Source organism: Salvelinus sp. IW2-2015, linkage group LG28 (genome assembly GCF_002910315.2).
Source record: "Salvelinus sp. IW2-2015 linkage group LG28, ASM291031v2, whole genome shotgun sequence".
NCBI classification, from domain to species: domain Eukaryota; kingdom Metazoa; phylum Chordata; class Actinopteri; order Salmoniformes; family Salmonidae; genus Salvelinus; species Salvelinus sp. IW2-2015.
In genome coordinates this window covers 10,969,418-10,996,237 of record NC_036868.1, presented here as the reverse complement: position 1 = coordinate 10,996,237, position 26,820 = coordinate 10,969,418, and the positions used below count along the sequence as shown (strand labels likewise).

The following is a 26,820-nucleotide window of genomic DNA, read 5'->3' as shown; positions in this document are numbered from 1 at the left end:
GGCTTTTCAGCGAAAGCACCAAAAACGATTTAGGTCACCGCAAAATCAGTCATTTTCCCAGCCAAAGACAGGAGTCACAAAAAGCAGAAATAGAGAAAATTAATCACTAACCTTTGATCTTCATCAGATGACACTCATAGGACTTCATGTTACACAATACATATGTCTTGTTCGATTAAGTTCATATTTATATCCAAAAACCTCAGTTTACATTGGCGCCATGTTTAGAAATGCCTCCAAAATATCCGGAGAAATTGCAGAGAGCCTCGTCAAATAACAGATACTCATCATAAACTTTGAAAGATACATGTTTTACATAGAATTAAAGATACACTTGTTCTTAATGCAACCTCTGTCAGATTTCAAAGAGCTTTATGGCAAAAGCACAATATTCAATAATCTGAGAACAGCGTTCAGCCACAAAAGCAAGCCATACAGTTACCCGCCAAATTGTGCAGTCAACAAAACTCATAAAGCATTATAAATCTTCACTTACCTTTGCTGATCTTCGTCGGACTTGGGCCACAAATAAAATTATTTTTGTGTATTTTGCCAAATAAAAAACAATTACCTACAGTAACTGTTGGAATTTCATTTTTCTGCTGTACTGTAACCGAACTGTGACCCAAAACCACTATGTACCCAACCGTGGGTTTGGTGAACCATTACACCCCTACTGAATAGGTCAGGAGCCAGACATGTAGCCTAAGTAGGGAGGAAAGGTAATTAGCCTATTATTTCAAGGTTCTAGCCTACGAAGAAATCATTTGAAGCATTTGCGAGTGCAACACATTAGGCTGGCAGAAACCTAAAAATAATAAGCCACCCCCAGAAAGACAAGTCAGGAATCTCCTGTCAATTTGGTAAAAGCCAATGTTCTATCAGTGGGTAAAATAAAACATTTCCACATGATTTAACTTCTAAGTGGTCGGTCTGTGAATCAGGAAATCGTGTAGGAACGCGTCATGTGTACAACATTCTCGTCACTGGAGATGGTGTCATCCCCTGTCACATTTTAATAATGCTTTTATAACAATGACACTCCAGATTGTCCATTCAGCCAATAGATGGTATGTATGTACTTGTTTAGAATGTATCCATCCGTTTTAGATCATCTTGATAAAGTATCTATTTCGCTTAATGTGCTAAACCTTAACAGTGTACCAAATTATTCATCTGTTTCTCGTTCAAGTACCATGTCGCGATGCACCCTGTGTGTCTCTAATCTGTTTCCCACAAAGGAGGCGATAGGAATCCCATTGGGCAATGAATGGAGAAACTACCCACCCAACTGACAGTCGACGCATTGCATTCACTTTGTCATGCTGCGTAACGTGGTTGCCAAGCTAATCGTCACGTTATCCCTTCTCAAAGTCGGGGTATGATTCAAGAAACCTGCCTAATTTCCTCAAGTACGCAGTGTCCCGATTCCAACGCTAAACTCATCAAAATAAGAAAGTCCTCTCACTGTCAACTGCGTCTATTTTCAGCAAACTTAACCTGTAAATATTTGCATGAACATAAGATTCAACAACTGAGACATTAAACTGAACAAGTTCCACAGACATGTGACTAACAGAAATTGAATAATGTGTCCCTGAACAAACGGGGGTCAAAATCAAAAGTAAGTCAGTATCTGGTGTGGCCACCAGCTGCATTAAGTACTGCAGTGCATCTCCTCCTCATGGACTGCACTAGATCTACCAGTTCTTGCTGTAAGATGTTACCCCACTCTTCCACCAAGGCACCTGCAAGTTCCCGGACATTTCTGGGGGGAATTGCCCTAGCCCTAACCCTCCGATCCAACAGGTCCCAGACGTGCTCAATGGGATTGAGATCCGGGCTCTTCGCTGGCCATGGCAGAACACTGACATTTCTGTCTTGCAGGAAATCACGCACAGTCAAGCAGTATGGCTGGTGGCATTGTCATGCTGGAGGGTCATGTCAGGATGAGCCTGCAGGAAGGGTACCACGTGAGGGAGTAGAATGTCTTCCCTGTAACACACAACGTTGAGATTGCCTGCAATGACGACAAGCTCAGTCCGATAATGCTGTGACACACCGCCCCAGACCATGACGGACCCTTCACCTCCAAATCGATCCCGCTCCAGAGTACAGGCCTCGTAACGCTAATATCTTCGATGATAAACTCGAATCCGACCATCACCCCAGGTGAGACAAAACCGCGACTTGTCAGTGAAGAGCACTTTTTGCCAGTCCTGTCTGGTCCAGCAACGGTGGGTTTGTGCCCATAGGCGACGTAAGGCAGGTCCTCACCGGCAACAACAACAGGCCTACAAGCCCTCAGTCCAGCCTCTCTCAGCCTATTGTGGACAGTCTGAGCACTGATGGAGGGATTGTGCGTTCTTGGTGTAACTCGGGCAGTTGCCGTCCTGTACCTGTCCTGCAGGTGTGATGTTCCGATGTACCGATCCTGTGCAGGTGTTACACATGGTCTGCAACTGTGAGGATGATCAGCTGTCCGACCTGTCTCCCTGTATCTCTGTCTTAGGCGTCTCACAGTACGGACATTGCAATTTATTGCCCTGGCCACATCTGCAGTCCTCATACCTCTTTGCAGCATGCCTAAGGCGCGTTTATGCAGATGAGCAGGGACCCTGGGCATCTTTCTTTTGGTGTTTTTGAGTCAGTAGAAAGGCCTCTTTAGTGTCCTAAGTTTTCATAATTGTGACCTTAATTGCCTACCGTCTGTAAGCTGTTAGTGTCTTAACGATCGTTCCACAGGTGCATGTTCATTAATTGTTTATGGTTCATTGTTTCCCATGCATGTTCCAGTGTTTAAAACCCTTTACAATGAAGATCTGTGAAGTTATTTGGATTTTTACAAATTGTCTTTTGAAAGACCGGGGCCTGAAAAAGGGACGTTTCTATTTTTGCTGAGTTTATATACGATATTACAGAGAAATTAATTATGTCACATCTTGGATAAGATTGGCAATGTTATAGTAATTGTAAATGAAATTCGTGCTAATGTTCAGTTTTTTTTAGTTAGCTCCCAATTGTTTCCCATTCACTCCTTGATGGAGAGCGTTCCTTGTCCCAGAATCGCCCAGAATGCAGCACGCGGTCCATTGACAAAGCATTGGCAACGTAGACAACGTAAATAAAACAATTCTAATGGAGTTTCCCATCTCCTCAAAAGTATCTCTGTGGGTAAGAAATGTAATTTGCGCTCACTCTTGGCAGAGACTAACTTTATGTTGAAGTCTGTGAAATAGCCTCCTAAATTGATAGTGCAGTTTGCTGATATTGGCTCTCATTTTGTGTGTTTCTGTTTTCTAGCTACCTAGTGTCCCAGAGAGCGAGTGAGCGCATTGCAATGTGGGTTTTGTAGTAGACTTGAGCTGCAACAGATTTCCAAAAACGTTTCTACCAACCTTGTTATAATGTCAAAATGAAACAGTTTGTTTTCTTCACATATTCACTGTTAATCATAGGAGTTTGGGGTGGATTATCCATTTTAAGCGCTCAGCATTTATTCAACATTTCGTTGTATTAAATCATTATAGTCTAAATTGCACATATAGGCTGGGAAATAGTCTTTCACTTTTAGAAACACTAGTTTGGCCAGAGTCATGTGATGGTGCCTGGAGAGCAGGCCAGCAGCGGAGGATGCGCTTTCAGAGCCCTTCAGGACACTCCTGCCAGCCTGGGTAGGGATGCACCCACCTTGTTTCTTTATGTTATGTGCATGTAGTACACGTCATCCTTTCGGGAAATGTCTTTTCAGATTCCACAATGATTCATTAGTTGTGGACACTACATCACCGCACTCCCTCTCATGCTCTTGGTCCTCATCTTGTAAGTCACCTTGATGTGCACCTGTGCTTTATCAGTGTTTTTCTTTTAAAGAAAATATTTACCAAACTCCATGACAATAGTTAAAAGAAGGGGCTATAGCAGCACACAAGTAGCCTACAAAAGCATGCTGGGCCGGGCATGCCCGGAGTTCATTAAATGAGCAGTACTGGAGTGAAATTGGAGCGGGTGAGAAGGCTCATGCTCCAGCCTTTGGGTAACTCGCTCCAATCTTCAGTCAAATGTGGCTCTCCTCTCCAGCTCCACTCACATACTCTGGTCTGAACTCAAGAGCGACATTGACTCAAACAGGCTTTTATCCTGCCATTGAGACCCTTGCTGCGTGTGACACTGCCGAGGTAAGTGTGAGATGCATGCACAACTGTGAACTTCCTATTGCTATAGCAACTCTCTTAAATCCCAGATACAGTTTTGTTTAGATGTGGTACAAAATAAATGCTTCAGTTCTGGAACTTGTGGCTTTTTGCTCTACCCCGTATCCATTTAACAGCCGAACTCATTGTTTGACCTCCAATAAAGAGATCTGTACTTGGTGTGCTTCGATACAGTCGCCGAAGGCTTCAGAGGAAAGAAAATGTACATTTAGTGCCATGAGACCCGGGGAAATGAACCTCTTTGTCTGTGGTATTTTCATCCTTTGGGGTGTCTGGACATTCCTCTTAGTTTAATCCTGCGGTGACCTTCCCAATGATGGGGCTGTGGCTTCGGCACGACACAGCTTTGATCTCTCTTGTGGCATGGACTCCTTCATAGGGCACACTTTGGGGATACCGACTCTTCAGAGTGCCCCTCCAAAAGTGCTCCATTCTCTGGTGTATTACTGTACCATGTTGGACACGTGGCTATTAACTCCCACTATCCTGTGTACTGTAAATCCAGCTGTTTCACTGTACATTGAAATGACTTGAGGCCTTCCATCTGTCACCCAATGTTTTATTAGTCGTATGTACTGGATACTCATGGTATACATCGTCCAACTAAATACAGGTTCCTTCTCGACAATGCAACAACAATAAGAAATAATACAAGATAAGAACAAAGTAAAAGGCAGAATATACTTTTTTTTTGCATAAGTATACATTTAATAGAAGTATAATGTGTGATGGGACTAATACTTGGATAAAGCTTTGTCCCAAAAGTAATTTAGGGCAGCGCCTGCTTACACCATTAGAATAATAGTTAGAACTTTGTTCATTCTTGTACTGTAAGCCTCTACGCTCTGGAATGGTGTGTAAAACTGGATCGTTTGAGGACTGGCTCCTCAGCTCTTTAAACTCCAGTCATTTAGGTTAGATGGGCGTCAAACCACAGTGGGTCTGCATGTTAAAGCTTGTGGTTAGTTATCTTCTGCCACACAGAGCTGGTTTGAGACTGTTATTAAACTAGCTTTGGATTGTTGTGTCCCCTGAGGAGACAGGACACTACTGACGAGGAGAGAGATCCCTGAATGCTAGTGTCCACTAACAACCCCTCTTGGCACATACACAGCAGGGGTGTGGTCTGCCTCCTTCGTTCACGCGCCCTCCTCCCTCACCATTATCTCTGTCACGTTTGGCTCCCTCTCTCTCAGCCTCATTCTTCTCTCTGGCTACGTCTGTCCCCCTGAGTTTGGTGCTGAGTGCGGTAATGACCGCAGCGTGTAGAGCAGGAAGCTGATCAGCTGGAATAGAGCACAGGAAAGTGACAGGAAAGTCTGAGTCGGACATCAGAGGGGAGAGATCACGGTAAGGCGCTACTTGGTGCTCACACCCACACCCAGCCCTGCACCACAGCTGTGCACTGGCTTACTGTACTGAGGCTATTGCTCTGAGGCTGACGCGGCTGGCTAATAGTCAATGCAGTTCATCTTCCGTTCAGCTGATTTAGACATTCTATCAAAGTGATTTGAGTTTAGCGGGACACAGAGTGCTCAGGACAGAGCCATTCCAGGAACTTGTGCTTCATAAGGTTGAGTAGATATGGGGATAAACCAAATATTTTGCTTTTGGAATTTGAAAATAATTTCCTGGCAATTTGACTTTAGCTAGTCAACGTACCTGCTTTTAATGAGTTTTGATTGGACTAATCAGTGAGGGGCGTTGTCTTGGTTGTTGTTGCAGTGACATCCTTGTTTTCCCAAGCACATCATTGTCAGGCCGTGTGTGGTTAAGACTTGAGAATTCCTGATGCATGTGTGCTCTGTTGGTGATATAAAATTCCCCATGTGGTATTATCACAAAGCGAGGAGATACGAGGGCATTTCTTTCAATCGCGTGATACACAAACACAACACCGTGCTACAATAAAACAGCTAACCTGTGTCTAAAGATGAAACAATGGCAGCTCTGCAGCAATGGAAGCCATGGCAGCTTTTTCATAGTTTTCTTCTGCCACTGTTGGGGATGTGTGTTTTTATTGGAGGCTGGGGTAGAGTCGTGGGATAAGGGGGAAATGAAAGCCTGCTTGCCGCAGATCCTTTCGAAACCGCAGCATTCCCGGTACGGTATGCCTCGTAGGGCGCAGACAGTAAGTAAAACAATCGCCAGCCAGCCAGTACAGCAGCACGCTTAGCTGCAGACTGCTCTCTGCACTACCTAGACTATAATGATTTTCACATTGAACAGTACAATAACGACAAAAACACTGCAATCAATTGGGAATGACCAGATAAATTGTTTTTCACAAACCACGTTTCCATCCAGTTTTTTTGCAAGTAAAGTMARWRTWTAAAAAATATTTAAAAATCACGACAGCTGTGATGGAAAAAGGACGTTTTCGGTACAATTGTTTAAATGCCAACAATTTGTTTATTTGGCATGTGGGATCTTTTTGTGTCGGTAAAATGTAGTATGTGAGAAATTGCCGTGGAAATAGTTGATGAGCAAATATTGATTTATAAGAACCATCATATGAAGTAAACTTGGAATCACTCAATGATATGGTGTGTGGTCCTCCCACTACGACTCGGGGAAACTGCAGTTTTATTAGGCTACAAATGAAATAAGTGCTGAACTTCACAGGGTGGTGAAAGTGCACAGGGATGAGCTTGATGCTCCGATCCAGTAAATATTGAGGGTCTTATTCTGGTGACATGATGATCGACGCTTGACTGCCCTTGACAAATACAAATATGCTCACTCTTATCGATAATCTCATGTAGACAAGACTACCCACACTGTATCTGCGAGTAGTTGGCTAGAGCGCAGGTGTCAAGATCAGAGTAGGCACATTAGCTATTTAATGCGGTAGAGTTAAATTCGATGGAAACACATTGAACTTTTATTCGGTACATGAGCTGGATGTGTACAACAAACACACACACACGCTTAAAATACATCTGACTGTCACACCCACAGTTCTCCTAGGGTAACTGATTATATAGACGACTTAAACCGAGACGCATGTTTTTACAAGCAAAAACACTTAGGCTAACCATAACCCACCTCCAGGACCAGTATGTGTTGAGGGTATCTATGACTTCTGGTCTATTGTGTCTACTGGATTATGTCTGTGATGGTATGAGTTTATTAAAGAAAAGATCTGATGGCATGCGATTGGAGCATGTCAGTCACATCTCTCTCTATAGACACCATTTAGTTGACATTTTGCTGACAAGGACCTTGATTTGGTTCTGACAGGATGTGTTTCACAAACTCCCATGATGTGCAAGCGTTTGCAGATTAGTGATTTAGCCTGCACTCTGCTGGGGTGGCCAGGCCATAATGCCACTGAATGGCCGAGCTAGTCGCTCCCCTGTGGCAAGGTTGAGTTTTGAACCTGCAGGCTATAGTTTAAACATAATATTATATTATGTTGTGATTTKATGTACCAGGCTGAGCCTGCCCTACATTCAAGGTGCATTATTCACAGTGAATTGATGTTTAAATTCAAAATAGTATTTTCTTGATTAGATTAGGCCTAGATGTAGCCTATTTCTTTAGAATAGATTGTGATTCATAGGTCAAATTTGAACAATTTGATGTGTAGCCTAGGCCTACACAGCATGTCTTCATTTGTTTCTGTATGTGTGTCCTAAATGTAGCCCACACATCAGTGAGGAAGCCGTGTCCATTACGATGCCATTCATTGGGTTAAGTTGCTCACGGTTGATGCATGTCATCTGCACAGTTTACTTTTTGCGCCCTGTCATTTTATTTGTTGCAGAGGTCTTTTACTTCAGTTTAACTTGATTAAGACTAATCTGATCTGAAGAAGCCTGAAATATGTCCTAGCCAGTTCTTTCTGTTACATTTTGCTACCAATGTGTCCCTCTCCCCTTTTCATTATTGCTAGAATAATACTGGAATGTCCTTTCCTTGGTTACATTTTCAACTGTTCCCTGAGTCTTCTCAGTTGCTGCCTTCCTTAATTCCTGTGTCACATGACCTGCTGTAAAATTTGCAGAACCCAAAAATGACCATTAAATGGCTTCTCTCCCTCAACCCAGTGGCCAGTCATGCGCGAGGAACCATTTTCTATTTATAAATCTCCCTGCGTGTTGCCTAGTGTATGTGTTCCTCTCTCATTGATTATGACAAAACTAACTGAAGTGAACCATGGAATGCCAGGTACATTAATTATCAATTCTGACTTGATTCTAGAGGTAGCTAGATAAGGTTAATCTCTTTTACAAAAAAATATTTTCAATACAATCACATTTGTTATCAGGAGAAAGGAAATAAACTGATTTAGTCAGGGTAGATAATTTTGGTGAATTCGTCTCTATGGAGACTGGCTGAGTCATTGCTCTAACCTGCAGCACTTTGTCCATTTAATTTCAGACGGTACAGTTGAAGTCGAAGTTTTCATACACCTTAGCAAAATACATTTAAACTCGGTTTTTCACAATTTTTGACATTTAATCCTAGTAAAAATTCCCTGTCAGGTCAGTTAGGATCACCACTTTATTTTAAGAATGTGAAATGTCAGCATAATAGAAGTGATTTATTTCATCACATTCCCAGTGGGTCAGAAGTTTACATACACTTTACTAGTATTTGGTAGCATTGACTTTAAATTGTTTAACTTGGGTCTAATGTTTCGGGTAGCCTTCCACAAGAGTCCCACAATAAGTTGGGTGAATTTTGGCCCATTCCTCCTGACAGAGCTGGTGTAACGGAGTCAGGTTTGTAGGCCTCCTTGCTCGCACACGCTTTTTCAGTTCTGCCCACATTTTCTATGGGATTGAGGTCAAGGCTTTGTGATGGCCACTCCAACACCTTGTCTTTGTTGTCCTTAAGCCATTTTGCCACAACTTTGGAAGCATGCTTGGGGTCATTGTCCATTTGGAAGACCCATTTGCGACCAAGCTTTGACATTTTGACTGTCTTGAGATGTTGCTTCAATATATCCACATCATTTTCCGTTCTCATGCTCATGCTATTTTGTGAAGTGCACCAGTCCCTCCTGCAGCAAAGCACCCCCACAACATGATGCTGCCACCCCCGTGCTTCACGGTTGGGATGGTGTTCCTCAGCTTGCAAGCATCCCCTCTTTTTCCTCCAAACATAACAATGGTCATTATGGCCAAACAGCTCTATTTTTGTTTCATCAGACCAGAGGACATTTCTCCAAAAAGTACGATCTTTGTCCCCATGTACCGTAGTCTGGCTTTTTTATGGCGGTTCTGGAGCAGTGGCTTCTTCCTTGCTGAGCGGCTTTTCAGGTTGTCGATTTTAGGACTCGTTTTACCGTGGATATAGCCACTTTTGTACCTGTTTCCTCCAGCATCTTCACAAGGTCCTTTGCTGCTGTTCTGGGATTGATTTGCACTTTTCACATCAAAGTATGTTCATCTCTAGGTGACAGAATGCATCAGTATGACGGCTGCGTGGTCCCATGGTGTTTATACTTGCGTGCTATTGTTTGTACAGATGAACGTGGTACCTTCAGGCGTTTGGAAATTGCTCCCAAGGATGAACCAGAGTTGTGATTCCTTGGTTTCTTTTGATTTTCCCATGATGTCAAGCAAAGAGGCACTGAGTTTGGAGGCCTTGAAGTACATCCACTGGTACAACTCCAATTGACTCAAATGATGTCAATTAGCCTATCAGAATCTTCTAAAGCCATGACATAATTTTCTGGAATTTTCCAAGCTGTTTAAAGGCACAGTCAACTTAGTGTATGTAAACTTCTGACCCACTGGAATTGTGTTACAGTGAAATTATCTGTCTGTAAACAATTTTTGGAAGAATGACTTGTCATGCACAAAGTAGATGTCCTTACTGCCTTGCCAAAACTATAGTTTGTTAACAAGAAATTTGTGGAGTGGTTGAAAAACGAGTTTTAATGACTCCAACCTAAGTGTATGTAAACTTCCGGCTTCACATGTATGTCCTTCTCTCTGGAACATGATGCTTACAACACAATCTGTCGGATTCACATTCTCCAAGATACTCCTAATGCCATTATCCAGATCCATTATCCAGATTCTCAGCTCTATCATTCCGTGAATTTATTTTGAGCTGTGCACTTTTCTGTGAAACAGAGGGGTGTGGCAAACCTGACTCTTAACTTTTGAGTCCTGTTGAGTAAGTGCGCTGTGCAGAGCAGTGTCCTTGACACTGATATTTGTGTTCTGCCTGTGGCTACTGCTCCTCTCTGGTGGGGGATTCAGTTAACAGTTAGCTCTTTAGCGACCAGCCATCGATGGCCACGGCACATGCCATTTTAGTAAGCTCCAATATTTGTCAGCGAAATCTGTCAATTAATCACGGCTGACAAACGTACAGCAGATATTATTGCGTCATCTTTGTTTTTCGGTTGTTGCATGATAAGAAAAATAACGTATATAATTGATTTACACTTTGACCTACCTGCAAAATGACACCCGTTTGCTAATAGACTATCATATGTACTCACATCACTAGCTGTGTTATCTTCTCCTGGTTTAACTATATTCCCTATTTCTCTTTCTCTGTGTGCAGTGTTACTGGGGACCATGACGACAGAGGTGGGATCTGAAACGGAGGTGAAAAAAGAGCCGGAGAAGGCGGAGGAGCAGCCTGCAGAACCTGAACCACCAGCCACCAACCAGACAGACGAGGTCAAGGCCGTTGAGGCCGCCGAGCAGTCCAACGAAAGCCCCGCTCTGGCCACAGACTCAGCAGAGGCAAAGGAGAACCAGGAGGCCCAGCCTGCCGACAACGCCACAGGACCGGAGGCCTCACCACCAGCTTCAGAGAAGAAAGGCATCTCAAGGTTCCTCCCTCCATGGCTTAAGAAGCAGAAGTCTCAGAGCGCAGTGGGACCAAAAGAGAGCCAGGTGATGCCCAAGGAAGAGGGAGGTGTGGTTCTGGTGAAGGAGGAGGGTGAGAAGGCGGAGCAGGCCGAAGCAGAGCAGACATCATCGACGACAGCAGCTGAGCCACAGGTTGACGAAGAGCAAGTGAACGGCGAGGCGGAGCCAGAACAGAAAGAGGAAGTGAATTCAGAGGAACCAGCGGAGAATCATTCCACTGGCAGTGCAGAAACTCAGGTATGCTAGCCTATATTCGCCATATAAATTCTCTACACACCCCTTACTGTCTCTCCATTATCTTTGCATTGGTTTTTCAATTAAACTATTCTCAGATTTAGATGGATTCCTGGCAGGTGAGAACCCAGATTACTATGTTTACTGTAGCTTTACTTATCGAGACGATCTGTTTCTCTGCTGGCTTGCTGACAGTAGTGTGTCATGGTTGACCTTGCAGGCACACAAACTGATTCAACCACAGCAAGAAAAGCAGGGACCCTGAGGAATAGGTGCCACTTATTTCAATACACTAGAGCGCTCTGCCAAGGTTTATCCTTTGCAACCCTGAGGTTAGGAATTATGAGTTAAAAACAATGTCTGTTGATACAGTATTATTCAACAGTCACAGAGAAGGTACGGCTCTATTAGTATAGAGATGTTGAATGTTCTCCTTATTAAATATCTATAAAAGACCAATAAGACGTTTGTATTATGTTGGGATCCCTGCAAGCTATTATGCTGCAGGAGAAACATCTCGTTGTGCTTGTCGCTATTCCAGCCAAATCCAAGCCCTTGTCCATGTTTGCATTTTTATCCACCTGATGACATCTGCGGTGATCAGGCCAATGGAAAACATGCGTTCTGCTGGTTAATAGCGGTGTGTACTGCGATCAAACTCATGGTTACACTCATGGTTCTCAGAGCTGTGCCAACAATCTATGGCACTAAGCAGAACTAGGCTACTCTTTGACAAATCACTGTTGACAAAATGGCCTGCATGGATTTAAAGGGTTGTTCTGTCTCTGATTCTCCTCTTGGTGATTTGTGTCTAGCCGGCTAAGGAGGAGAAAGCATCAGAGAAATCTCAGAAGAGTGCAGCGGAGGAGGAGAAAAAAGAGACAGAGAAAGGAGGAGAGGAGAAGAAAGACCAGGAAGAGAACTTGAAGCCCGAGGGAGGACGTTATTTTATCAAGTCGCCGCTGAAACTGACCAAGAAGGTGAAGATGGTAATGTGTCATGTGACCATTCTGGATGGAAGCCAGTTCCCCTGCGAGGTGGAGGTGAGTGTCTTTAGTCTTTCCCATTGTTCTAAGCAAAGTAACACGCTCTATATCAAAGTCCAGATCCTGGACGAGACCCCAAATATAATAGTTTCTGATCACTTCAGATCATATGTGATCGACCGCCTTGATTCGGTCTTATGTTACAAAATTTGAAATCGTTTTTTACATTGGATAAAAGTAGAGACTCAGAGCTAGAAAATGGTATATCATACACTGCAGTTGAGGAACAATGGGAAAGTAATTCTGCTTTGAAAGTTGATAAACTTGCAACCCTACTTTTGAGAGAATGGCTCTTGAATGTTTTGGTACCTACTGGAGAGCTCTGTCTACACCCATTCAGCATCGTTCACACCCTCTTAAGACTTAGTCCCACCCATCTCTATGGATTCACATGTGAGGCCATGTGGTAAACACACACTATATCAAATAAAATATTTTTTTTCTCACATGCACAGGATACAGAAGGTGTAAACGGTACAGTGATAGTGCTTGCATAGTTGCAATATCAAAAACAGAAAGTGTCCAGATGATGCTTACCTGACACACTTGGCTAAATTGATGGGTCATGTGAAGGAAATGCTATAACCACCCCTCCACCCTCGTCTAGCTAAGTGGATGGGTCTCTATTGCCTAGAGTAGACAGTACACATGTTCATGAAATACAATTGATGGCCGTAATCACCCCCAGACACCTGCTATTTTGATGGGTCATGTAATAATCCATCCGAAGTAGAGTCTTTTCTTTGGACTTTTAGCTAACTAAACAATTAACCAGAATAACCCCAACTCATACTACCAATACAAACATTGTCATAGCTGTAGTATGAATCTGCTGGTAGCGCAAGCTAACAAACTAGGTTCGATGTTAGCTATCTAACATTAGGCTATTACTAGCAATGCAAATGGATTTCTGATTCAAATGATATTACTACACCTATCATACATGTAACGTTAGTTAGCGAGACAGCAAGCTAACGTTTGCTAGTTAACGAACAGTACGCTTTAACTTGCAATAAAACAACATTCTGACTAAATTAGAAAGTTATATCTCAAATGTAGCTAGACTCTTACCCGTATACATGGATGAACGCATCACGGCAGACTGGAACCATTTAACTCTGTTTTGTTTGTAGCTACATCTTGTTTGGCCAGCGTTGTGTCAAGTCACTCCGGTTCACACTGACGGTGGCGTGTGCAGAAAGTAGCCCATCACTTTTTCCTACTGATCTGTCGATGGCGCCTGCTAAATTCAGGGCATCAATGTTGAGAAGTACCAAAACGTTTGTATTTCTCAATGGCTGATGTTATATCTTTCAAAAACAGCGTTGTAGAAAGGACTGTCAATGCACACTGAACAGCTCACGTTATAGACAAGCGTGCTACGTGGCAGACCAATTCAAACTCATCTCCCTGCATGTCCAGCCCATACATTATCTCAGCCAATCATCGCTAGTGGGAAGGTTCCTGCTTTTTTTCCATGGCTAAACCAACTAGACTCGTAATTTAGCAATTGTATTTGTATTTATGGATGTAATACAAGTTTAAGGCACATGAAAGTTCTTGTGCCTTAAACATTGGTGATGGAAGTCAGACCAGATGTTTCAAGTGTTTACTATATTGTGAGGAGTCCCAAGGTTATTTTGAAGCTTGTGGTAATTGCCTTTTTTCTATCTTTCAGAGGAAAAAATAGCCTACCTTTTTAATCCCGTGTTCTGACAGATTAATAGCCTAGTTCACATGTCAAACTCATTCCACTGAGGGCCTGCGGTTTTTCACTCCTCCCTTGTACTTGATTGATGAATTAAGGTCACTGATTATTAAGGAACTCTTCTCATCTAGTTGTCTAAGTCAGGCGTTCCCAAACGTTTTCACTCAGGCCCCCCTTCCAGCATTGGAGAACGTCCTCCACCACCCACATCTATTTCTATGTGCACAAGCACTGTTCATCACACAAACTATTCACACCCTTATTGTTGGTGGCGAGACAATTTTGCATGTTTAAAGCTTAAGGGGTACAGAACATTTAGTAGATTTAAAGTACATTTTCTTGCAATTATATATATTTTGCAACAATCTGTGCTAAAAATGTTAGCTGACATGGGCTAGTTGATTTTGGACATTTCTCACAAGTTCTAAATAGCTCTAAGGTATACAATGACTAACATGACGAGGAAAACAGATGATGCACTACCCAATTACAACTTTCAAGAGTAAGTTGAAAGCCGGACTGAGTTTCTCAGTCCGGCTTTCTGAGAAACTCAGAAAGCCGGACTGTGGTTCCACCATTTTGGGAASCACAGAGGAACTGTGAAATAAAATAAAAAACCACTGGTCTAGGTCTTAATTGAAAGGAAAAAACCTAAAAACCAGCAGACACTAGGCCTTCCATGGAATGAGGTTGACACCCCTGGCTGAGTTGTATCTCTGTGTTAAGATTCAGAACCATTGTTATGTTTACTTGGTATTGTCCCAGGAGAAAACAGTGCAGTGCACCCATCCCCTGGCTGTATTGGAGCTGTCCACAGCACTGCAGCCTCTCCTTATTCGGTGAACCTCATTACGATAATGTTGTTTAGTGCAGGAAGAGGAGGAGAGCGTTACGTATAATCCTGTTGAATAGATTGCCAGGTTTTCATGTCAGGCCCATTATTTCCTCCCATGCTACCGTTGGACCCTGGGACTATTTATAGCTCCTCTGCTGTGTGCTGCTGCTTCTGCAGATGATCTCAACAGGACATCAACCTGTAAACACAGAGGAGAGGTGGTGACTGGGTGATTCTCACCAAACTGGCATTTCACAACAAACAAATATATATACACAGTGCCTTAAAGTATCCAGAACCCTTGACTTTTTCCACATTTTGTTACTTTACAGCCTTATTCTAGAATTGCTGAGGATTTTTATTTAATCAATCTACACACACTAACCCATAATGACAAAGCAAAAACAGCTTTGTAGAAATGTTTGCAACTGTATTAACAATAAACATACCTTATTCACATAAGTATTCAGACCCTTTGCTATGAGGCTTGAAATTGAGCTCAGATGCATCCTGTTTCCATTGATCATCCTTGATGTTTCTATAACTTGATTGGAGTCCACCTGTGGTAAATTAATTGGACATGATTTGGAAAGGCACACCTGTCTATTTAAGTTCCCACAGTTGACAGTGCATGTCAGAGCAAAAACCGAGCCATGGGGTCAAAGGTATTGTCTGTAGAGCTCAGAGACAGGATTATGTCGAGGCACAGATCTGGGGAAAGGTACCAACAAACTTCTGCAGCGTAGAAGGTCCCCAAGAACACAGTGGCCTCCATAATTCTTAAATGTGAAGAGGTTTGGAACCACCTAGACTCTCCTTAGAGCTCGCCAAACTGAGCAATCGGGGGAGAAGGGCCTTGGTCAGGGAGGTGACCAAGAACCCGATGATCACTCTGACAGAGCTCCAGAGTTCCTCTGTGGAGATGGAAGAACCTTCCAGAAGGACAACCATCTCTGCAGCACTCCACCTATCAGGCCTTTATGGTAGAGTGGCCAGACATAAGCCACTCCTCAGTAAAAGGCACATGACAGCCCGCTTGGAGTTTGCCAAAAGGCACCTAAAAGACTCAGACCATGAGAAACAAGATTCTCTGGTCTGATGAAACCAAGATTTGACTCTTTAGCCTGAATGCCAAGCATCACGTCTGAAGGAAACCTGGCACCATCCTTACGGTAAAGCATGGTGGTGGCAGCATCAGGCTGTGGGGGTGTTTTCAGCGGCAGGGACTGGTAGACTAGTCAGGATCGAGGGAGCGCTGAATGGAGCGAAGTACAGAGATCCTTGATGAAAACCTGCTCCAGAGCGCTCAGGACCACAGACTGGGGTGAAGGTTCACCTTCCAACAGGACAACGACCTGTTGCACACAGCCAAATCAACGCAGGAGTGGCTTCGGGACAAGTCTCGATGTCCTTGAGTGACCCAGCCAGAGCCCAGACTTCAACCCTCGATCGAACATCTCTGGAGAGACCTAAAATTAGCTGTGCAGCAACGTTCCCCATCCAACCTGACAGCGCTTGAGAGGATCTGCAGAGAAGAATGTGAGGAACTCCCCAAATACAGGTGTGCCAAGCTTGTAGCGTCATACCCAAGAACACTCAATGCTGCCAAAGGTGCTTCAACAAAGTACTGATTAATGGGTCAGAATACTTATGTAAATGTGATATTTCTGTTTTTATTTTATGTACAGTACCAGTCAAAAGTTTGGAGACTCTTACTCATTCAAGGATTTTTCTTTATTTGTAAAATGTTCTACATTGTGGAATAATAGTGAAGACAAACTATTTACCTGTCTAGGAACAGCTCGCCATCAGCCAATGAAATTGCAGGGCGCCAAATTCAATCAACAGAAATCTCATCATTCAAATTTCTCAAACATACAAGTATTAGACACCATTTAAAGAAACTTCTCGTTAATCCAACCACCGTGTCCAATTTCAAAAAGGTATTTCGGCGAAAGCAGAACATATCATTATGTTAAGTCAGCAAATTGGCACAGAAAGCATACAGCCATTTTCCAATCAAAGAGAGGAGTCACAAAAAGCAGAAATAGAGAAAATGAATCACTAGCCTTTGATATTCTTCATCAGATGACACTCCCGGGACAACATGTTACACAATACATGTATGTTTTGTTCGATCAAGTTCAAATTTATATCCAAAAACCTCAGTTTACATTTTGCTTTGCCTCCAAAACATCCCGTGAATTTGCAGAGCCACATCAATTTACAGAAATACTCATAATAAACTTTGATAAAAGATACAAGTATTATGCACAGAATTATAGATATACACTGCTCAAAAAAATAAAGGGAACACTAAAATAACACATCCTAGATCTGAATGAAATATTCTTATTAAATTATTTTTTCTTTACATAGTTGAATGTGCTGACAACAAAATCACACAAAAATTATCAATGGGAATCAAATTTATCAACCCATGGAGGTCTGGATTTGCAGTCACACTCAAAATTAAAGTGGAAAACCACACTACAGGCTGATCCAACTTTGATGTAATGTCCTTAAAACAAGTCAAAATGAGGCTCAGTGTGTGTGGCCTCCACGTGCCTGTATGACCTCCCTACAACGCCTGGGCATGCTCCTGATGAGGTGGCGGATGGTCTCCTGAGGGATCTCCTCCCAGACCTGGACTAAAGCATCCGCCAACTCCTGACAGTCTGTGGTGCAACGTGGCGTTGGTGGATGGAGCGAGACATGATGTCCCAGATGTGCTCAATTGGATTCAGGTCTGGGAACGGGCGGCCAGTCCATAGCATCAATGCCTTCCTCTTGCAGGAACTGCTGACACACTCCAGCCACATGAGGTCTAGCATTGTCTTGCATTAGGAGGAACCCAGGGTCAACCGCACCAGCATATGGTCTCACAAGGGGTCTGAGGATCTCATCTCGGTACCTAATGGCAGTCAGGCTACCTCTGGCAAGCACATGGAGGGCTGTGCGGCCCCCAAAGAAATGCCACCCCACACCATGACTGACCCACCGCCAAACCGGTCATGCTGGAGGATGTTGCAGGCAGCAGAACGTTCTCCACGGCGGCTCCAGACTCTGTCACGTCTTTCACATGTGCTCAGTGTGAACCTGCTTTCATCTGTGAAGAGCACAGGGCACCAGTGGCGAATTTGCCAATCTTGGTGTTCTCTGGCAAATGCCAAACGTCCTGCATGGTGTTGGGCTGTAAGCACAACCCCCACCTGTAGGCGTCGGGCCCTCATACCACCCTCATGGAGTCTGTTCTGACCGTTTGAGCAGACACATGCACATTTGTGGCCTGCTGGAGGTCATTTTGCAGGGCTCTGCAGTGCTCCTCCTAATCCTCCTTGCACAAATGCGGAGTAGCGGTCCTGCCTGCTGGGTTGTTGCCCTCCTACGGCCTCCTCCACGTCTCCTGTACTGGCCTGTCTCCTGGTAGCGCCTCCATGCTCTGGACACTACCCTGACACACAGCAAACCTTGCCACAGCTCACATTGATGGCCATCCGGATGAACTGCACTACCTGAGCCACTTGTGTGGGTTGTATACTCCGTCTCATGCTACCACTAGAGTGAAGCACCGCCAGCATTCAAAAGTGACCAAAACATCAGCCAGGAAGCATAGGAACTGAGAAGTGGTCTGTGGTCACCACCTGCAGAACCACTCCTTTATTGGGGTGTCTTGCTAATTGCCTATAATTTCACCCTGTTGTCTATTCCATTGCACAACGCATGCTAAATTTATTGTCAATCAGTGTTGCTTCCTAAGTGGACAGTTTGATTTCACAGAAGTGTGATTGACTTGGAGTTACATTGTTGTTTAAGTGTTCCCTTTATTTTTTGGAGCAGTGTACATTTTTGGCGTGGTTGGAAAAAAAAGTTAATGACTCTAACCTAAGTGTATGTAAACTTCTGGCTTGAACTGTATGTGTTATTACATAGTTCTGATGTCTTCACTATTATTCACATTGTAGAAAATAGTAAAAATAGAGAAAAACCCTTGAATGAGTAGGTGTCAACTTTTGACTGGTACTGTACAGGTAAATTTAGCTTTCACTACATTGGACCTTAGCTCACGTTTTTTAAGTCTGGCTCCATTTGGCTTCTTCCATGGGTTTTAATGATGTGGGCTATCATCTGGTTTGGCTGTGTAATGACCAGTGTTGTGTGTCTAGGGCTGGGAGATCATTGGACTGGGCCTGTGTCTGGTGGCAGGCTGGATGCCCTCTCTCTCTGGTCCTCAGATGCACATGAAGCCTGAGTATGGGTGGGAGTAATGTGGTGCAATGCACAGGTTCCCAAACCTTTTCACTCAGGACCCCGTTCCAACATTGGGCAACATCTTGTGAGTGCGCCCCACATCTTCTTGCGCATTGTACATGACCCTAACTGTTCACTCCTCTTGCTGGTGGTAGAGAACATTTTGATTCAACTCTTTGATTTGTCGCAGGCGCAAAGACAATTTTGCAGTTTTAAAGCAAATTTTCTTGCAATTCCATACATTTTTGCCATGTCTAATGTGTGTTCATGTTATATTTTTTGAATGATTCAATCATTACAACAAAATCTATGGGGGGGGGAAACCTAGTGACCAAAACGTTAGCTGACAATGATATTGAAATTTCTGACACTCCAGTTTGTGAACCACTTATGTTTTGCACTACTGGGGTAAGCGCTCGTACTGATGGAAGTGGGTAAAAGATAAACCAATGAGCTGATTGAGGGGGCCGGCCAGTAACCCCTGACCTGGACGTTGGAGCGATTGGGGCGGGTGACACCCCTGCCCTAGCTGGGGTAAAAGCAGGGTGGACGGCTGGGGCTCGTCTGGTGTTCACGTCTGGTTCTCTGAAGCCCACCACGGGTAGGGAAGATTAGCGGGGGGTCCTGAGCCCCCCACATATTAAACCTGTAGCATCTGCTGTCCCCCGCAGACACGTGGCAAACCAACCCTCCCTGACTGCAAACTCATAACCAGTCATCATATCCTCCAGTCAGCCAGTTATCTCTACATATAAAGGACTAGGAAGAGGGAGAAGTGACAGAGGGCAGTGATCAATGATCCACTCAGTAGGATAGATGGAGCTTCTTTATTCAGAATTACAAGTCAAGTGTTAAAGCTAGTTGTTAGCGGTTGCTGAAGTCTACCTCACCAGGCTGTGATCTGTTATGTTAGTGCTTTTGACTGTTGCACTGTGGGTTGCACTGTGTGATCGACGGTGTTAATGGCGGATCTCAGGGCCACTGAACATGCGTTTTGCGATGGAGGTATGGTTTGTGAATGGGGTCCAACACTAATTGCACAGTGCTGTTTGAACAGAGACAGCTTTGTTTGCAGTTTCAGAAAAGCTGAGGCATCAGTACATGCCATTGTTGGGGAGTATTCAGCCAGAAGACAGTGGCAAATTTATAATGAGACTGCAGTGGAGGAATTACATCTATCTGGGAGCGTTTAGAAAATGAATGAGGACAACAAAGCGTTCCAGGGATTAACCTTAATTTTTTGGGGAGAAGCAAAGCAAGCGCCAACACTAACCCTCAGTGGAAAACAATTGCATGTGTCATGTTAACACACTAGGGTCGCTTCAGACATTCTCAACAGTCTCCCTTTGTAAAAATTATTTATAGGCTGCTCTTCTCTCATTGTTGTTTAGTTCCTTTGTCGTCACTCAACTGCTAGCTAATGTCAATGCAAAATGAGGGCTATAACTCTTAACACTATAGCACAGCCTGAGTTTACTCTCTCTCTCTGACTCCAAGGTACTCTAATCTCTCTACCCTGAGAAATTACACTGAAACCAATGCAGAATGGAGCCTGCTGGAACTCTGAGGCTCTCCGGGTCTCTCTACCCGCCCCCCCCCGTCTCTGCTGGGCTGTGTAGCACCCAGGCCAGGCAGACCAAGCCCATTAGAACTCAGTGGGGCATTGAGATGTCTCTGGGAGACTGCAGCCTCGGCAGCGCCCTCCTCTCCTCCCCTCTTTCCTTTTCCTCTTTCCTTTCCCCCCCAGTGCCATTGGGTACTGGGCCACAGGTTAATGACTACGACTCTGATTATCCAATCCTTCATTCTTCTGTCTCCTACTTTATTGATCTTCCATCAATCAACCCTTTCTGTAATGTCAGTCTACTGGAAAATAATAGTCATGCATATCTAAAGAGTACTAGCCTATCAATGAATCTCTGTAGTACCAGCGAGAGAGCTTGAGTCTAATGCATTAGCTATCATAGAAACACAATGCTCTGGTACTGCCACACTACATAAAGCATGATTCTCAATCACTCTGACAAAGCCCTGCAACTCAAGGTACAGTATGTCCTCACGCATACATACAGTATTTTCCCTTGCGTTGTGAGTGCCTTGCAATATAAGAGTGATGAAACCATAATATGTTGTGTGTCAACAAACAGTAATGGCGTCTGGGGCTCATTAGAGGGGCACAGTTGGTGAGTGCAGCAACACGGTCCTCTCCTCTTCAGCCAGTGGTGTGGCTCTGTGCAGTACAATGTTGCCTCCACTGCGCTCTGCTTGGCTACAGACTCCTGCTGCATTATTTAGCCATCCAGCTCATCGAGCATTAGGGCTCCAGTCCCGATGGATACATTTGAGTCTAATCCGCTGTAACAGCCCAGAGCTCTGGGGATCCAGAGACCAGCCTCACCATCACACAACACACCTCTCTGCAGATAGAAACCAAAAGGCTTTTAAGGGTGTTTGAGTTATTGTCTTGTCACATTCTCTCCTTGCCCCATGATTTTCTAGATGTTTCTTCGTGTGAATTTGATTCTCATCGTGTTGAAGAGGTGGAGTTTTCCAGCTGATTCTCTAAAAGCCTATGGGAAATTATAAAACTGCATCTGGATATCAGGTTTCTTCCAGCCATGGACAGACGGCGTAACATACTCCCCTCTGTCTCCCCCACTCTGTTCCTCTCTCCCGCCCTGTCTCTAATTCCCCAGAGATGGAACCGTCCCTTCTCTGATTGCAAAACAATATCCAGACCATCAGGCATGCTCCCATAAAGCCAAATGAGTAGAAACCCAGTGTGGATTTCCATTGTTTAAAGAGGCCTAGATTTTTGGCCAAATCTGTCATTTGTTTAGTAGGACAATGTGTAGGCCTACTTTGGTACTGTTAAAAAAAAAAAATGATGGTGCAAATCTGAAAACGCCTTATGAGATGTACCCTTTGAGTGTCCTTATAGGAATCATAGGGCTGGAATTGCCAGGGACCTCACGATACGTAGGTGCCAATACGATATGTATTGTGATTCTCACAATTCTATATGTATTGCGATTCGATGTTCAGAACATATTGCTCACAATATTCACTCACCAGCTAGTTTATTGGGTACACCACCCCGTTCACAAAAATGGATTGCTCCTACAAACAGTGAGAGACAGGCAATGAGGCAGTCAGTTACTGTTCAACTGAACGTTAGAATGGGCAAAACCAATAACCTAAGTGACTTTGGGCGTGGGATGATCGTCGGTGCCAGGCGTGCTGGATCCAGTATCTCAGAAACGGACAACCACCTGGGCTTTTCACGTTTACTGAAAAATAGTGCGACACCCAAAAAAGTCTAGTTAGCAGCAGTCCTGTGGGCGAAAACAGCTCATTGAGAGAGGTGGACGGAGAATGGCAAGAATCGTGCAAGCTAACAGGTGGGCCACAAACAGACAAATAATGGTTCAGTACAACAATGGAGTGCAGAACAGTATCTCAGAACTCCCAACTCGTCGAACATTGTTACGAATGGGCTATTGCAGCAGACGACCACCTGTGTTCCACTACTATCAGCTAAAAACAAGAAGAAGCCGCTCCAGTGGGCACGCGATCACCAACACTGGACAATTGAGGAGTGGAAAATCATCACCTGCAAGATGACAGCGAGTTCAGTTTACTTGAGTGGCCTGCACAGTCCCCAGACCTCAACCCATAGATCATCTTGGGGATGAGATGGAACGGGCTGTTCACAGCAGGAATGTACCTCTGCAGCAAGCCATCGCGTCCGCATGGACCAACATCCCTGTGAAACGTTTCCGACACCTTGTTGAATGCCCTGAAGAATTCTGTCGGTTCACAAGGCAAAGGGGGGTCCGACCCAGTACTAGATGTTTGTACCTAATAAACTGACTAGTGAGTGTATCTGCTGCACAGAGACGAGAGCGCAATGAGAGATTTGTTTTGATCAGTCATTTAAATACATGTGCTGAAAAGATATGGGCTCCCTATTTTTTTTAAAGATCGAAAACAAACTATGAAGGAACAATACTGGAGTTTTGGTGCAGGTACAGACAATATCACATATTGCGATATTGTCAAAGAATATCCCAATATGTAACTATCAAATATTATATATTAAAAAAATGACCGTCGCTAAACAGGGATACAAACAATACTTTTGGTGATATTTGCCGTTTTGAGCTCAAAATAGGCCATCCACCTGAATCTTGTCGATCCAAAGTCTATTTCTCAAATCAAAGTCATTGACAGAGCACAGAATGCCTACTACTCTATCGTGATACTTTGCCTGGTATCGCATCACTAGTCCAATTTTGGTATCGTGACGACACTACTCTGAAAATAAGCACGATTTCTTGCTCTTTACACAGGTTTTTTGTGTGTCCGTGCAGGAAAAGTGTCACCTTTTTTTGTCCTTCACCAGTTTGCGTCCCTGACTAAAATCATGCTGTAAAGATTCACTCTTGCAAATCAGCTTGCAAGATTGCTAACTAGCCTGCGAACGTTAGCCCTACCAGCCTGCGAATGTTACATTAGCACTGAATGAGTCAGCCAGTTGCTATCAACACCTAGCTTACAGCTGCATTCAAATAAACCAAGGTTTTTGAAATATATCAAAGAATGTTAGCTATATGCAGTTATCTGCATATAGCAGATATAGCAGTTATCGCCAGCAGCATACCACCCTGCATACCACTGCTGGCTTGCTTCTGAAGCTAAGCAGGGTTGGTCCTGGTCAGTCCCTGGATGGGAGACCAGGTGCTGCTGGAAGTGGTGTTGGAGGGCCAGTAGGAGGCACTCTTTCCTCTGGTCTAAACAAAGATCCCAATGCCCCAGGGCAGTGATTGGGGACACTGCTCTGTGTAGGGTGCTGTCTTTCGGATGGGACGTTAAACGGGTGTCCTGACTCTCTGAGGTCATTAAAGATCCCATGGCACTTACTGTAAGAGTAGGGGTGTTAACCCCGGTGTCCTGGCTAAATTCCCAATCTGGCCCTCAACCATCACGGTCACCTAATAATCCCCAGTTTACAATTGGCTCATTCATCCCCCTCTCCCCTGTAACTATTCCCCAGGTCGTTGCTGCAAATGAGAATGTGTTCTCAGTCAACTTACCTGGTAAAATAACGGTAAAATATAAAAATAAAAATCTTAGCTAGCCAGCCAGCCAGCCAGCAAAAAAAAGCTATCCAGCTAACGTTAGCTATTCGCCTAGCCAACTAGCACGGCTATGGTCAGCATGCTCGAGCCCAACTACTGGAGACCAGTTAGAACACAACTAAAACATATTCCCAGCTCAAAAGAGCAGAGTCTTACAGACGGTAAGAGTCTGGGAAAATCTAATAGCTATAGTGCGAAAAACCAAAATCGATTCTAGATGTCAGCTAGCATGTTAGTCCTAAGCCAAGGTCGGAAATGTTACCAATCTCCCGTAGCCTACTTCAGAGAACATGCCGAAAAGTTGACAAAACAGAAAGGTGAACAGACAAGGTACCACCATTACACAATTAGAGCCAACAGGTATGATTATTCTCTTGTTTTGAGCCCACAGCAAGAAGGCACCAGATCCTGCAGTGCTAACGGTTTCCACTAGATAACACAGCCACAAAGTCAGTGAAGCGCATGAGGTGTGGCTAACGTTAGCCAGCTTTATATATATACCGAGCTACCATACAAACTCTGTAGCACAGAGTAGATCCTCCAACATCCACGATGTTGAGAAATAGTGCATTGTGGGTAGTTCCGAAGATCTCTGGAAATAAGTTAAATATTTCAAAAAGTATACAAAATAACTGTAGTTATAGGTAACGAGCGTGACTACAACTACGTTACTAAGTAATTCACCTCACTGATTTACTTTGGTGAGTTAAAACGGCTTCCTACCCTTAACCATGTGCTCTGTTAAATCATTAGCAGACAGACCAGGCCTTTTGCTTGTTCCAACCTGCCAATTTCAATTAGGCTGCAGCCCTGCACCCAGCACTAACCCATCTCCACTTGGCCAGCTAGTCCTCCTCACTGGGTGTATTGTTGGCTGTGCCACTGTGTTACTCTATGGGCTGGTTTAGCTTGGTTCAGTATGACGATTGAACATGGCACTGTATGCATCATCTCCTGCACCGCTGCATTATTGAACACACTTTCGGTGTTTTCAGGGCAACTCGCTAGCATTCATAATTCGTTCTCTCATTTACTGTAATGTGCCAAAACGCATGACTTTATGTTTACAAAGAAGATTTCTGGTGCTTTGTCTACACCCTTTGTAAGTCAAAGCTTGGCGCGCATGTATAGGGAATGTACACACAAATACTGACGTAAGACATACGCAAACTCGCTTGACGTGTGATTGCAAAATAGGTAATGCTCCTTCCGAGGCTAAAGCTGACAGGGCAAAGCCCTTGGTCCTGAAGTGCCCTCTGTTAGCTTGTTAATTTACTTCTTATGGCTGCAATCCCGGTAACGGGATCGATATGACAAAAACAAAAAAGTGCAGGGCGCCAAATTCAAAAAACAGAAATCTCATAATTACAATTCCTCAGACATTCATGTGTCTTATATAATTTTAAAGGTAATCTTGTTGTTAATCCCACCAAAGTGTCCGATTTCAAATAGGCTTTTCAGCGAAAGCACTACAAACGATTATGTTAGGTCACCACAAAACCACAATAAGCACAGCCATTTTTTCAGCGAAAGATAGCTTTCACAAAAACCAGAAATAGAGAAAATTAATCACTAACCTTTTATCTTCATCAGATGCCACTCATAGGACTTCATGTTACACAATACATGCATGTTTTGTTTGATAAAGTTCATATTTATATCAAAAAAATCTGAGTTTACATTGGCGCGTTAGATTCACTAGTTGCAAAAACATCAAGTGATTTTGCATAGCCACATTGTTTCAACAGAAATACTCATCATAAATGTAGATGATAATACAAGTTATACACATGGAATTATAGATATACCTCTCCTTAATGCAACCGCTGTGTCAGATTTCAAAAAAACTTTACGGAAAAATAAACCACGCAATAATCTGAGACGGAGCTCAGAACATTAGCCAAATTAGCCGCCATGTTGGACTCAACAGAAACCAGAAAATACATGATAAATGTTTCCTTACCTTTGATGAACTTCATCAGAATGCAGTCCTAGGAATCCCAGGTCCACAATAAATGCTTGATTTGTTCGATAATGTACGTTATTTATGTCCAATTAGCTACTTTCGAATTGTTTACCAAACGCCCTAACAAGTCTCAAAGCGCGTCCACTATAACGTGACGAAATGTCCAAAAGTTCCGTTACAGTCAGTAGAAACATGTCAAACGATGTACTGAATCAATCTCTAGAATGTTGTTAACATACATCTTGAATAACGTTCCAACCGGAGAATTACATCGACTTCGATGGAACGGAGCTCACTCTTACGTGAACGCGCCAGTTCAATGCGTGGGCACCTCATGGAAGTGATTACTCATTCCTGTCTCCTTCGGCCTCCCTTCACATTAGAGTCATCAGACTAAGTTCTATTGACATCTAGTGGAAGCCGTAGGAAGTGAAAACCCATCCATATCTCTGTATTTTCAATGAGAGCTTGGTTGAAAATCTGGCACCCCCAGAATATATCCAAACAGAAGTGGAACGTCTCAGGTTTTTGCCCGCCATATGAGTTCTGTTATACTCACAGACATCATTCAAACAGTTTT

At 43.6% G+C, this 26,820-nt stretch overlaps 1 protein-coding gene across 16 annotated transcripts in view; it reads left to right on the top strand.

Annotated features, from left to right (window-relative positions):
* Nucleotides 1-26,820, top strand: part of LOC111954548 (protein 4.1) — a 115,643-nt gene that overhangs the window by 50,808 nt on the left and 38,015 nt on the right. For 15 of the 16 annotated variants that reach the window (XR_011474346.1, XM_070435813.1, XM_070435812.1 and 12 more), the window contains exons 2-3: nt 10,746-11,296; nt 12,109-12,336. Coding sequence is in view for 15 of the 16 variants with exons in the window: in XM_070435813.1 (XP_070291914.1) it covers nt 10,760-11,296; nt 12,109-12,336 (765 nt within the window). In the remaining variant the exon portion in view is untranslated. Of the gene's footprint in view, nt 1-5,421; nt 5,565-10,745; nt 11,297-12,108; nt 12,337-26,820 lie in introns of those variants that run through there. The other variant, XM_023974350.2, reaches the window with a different exon arrangement.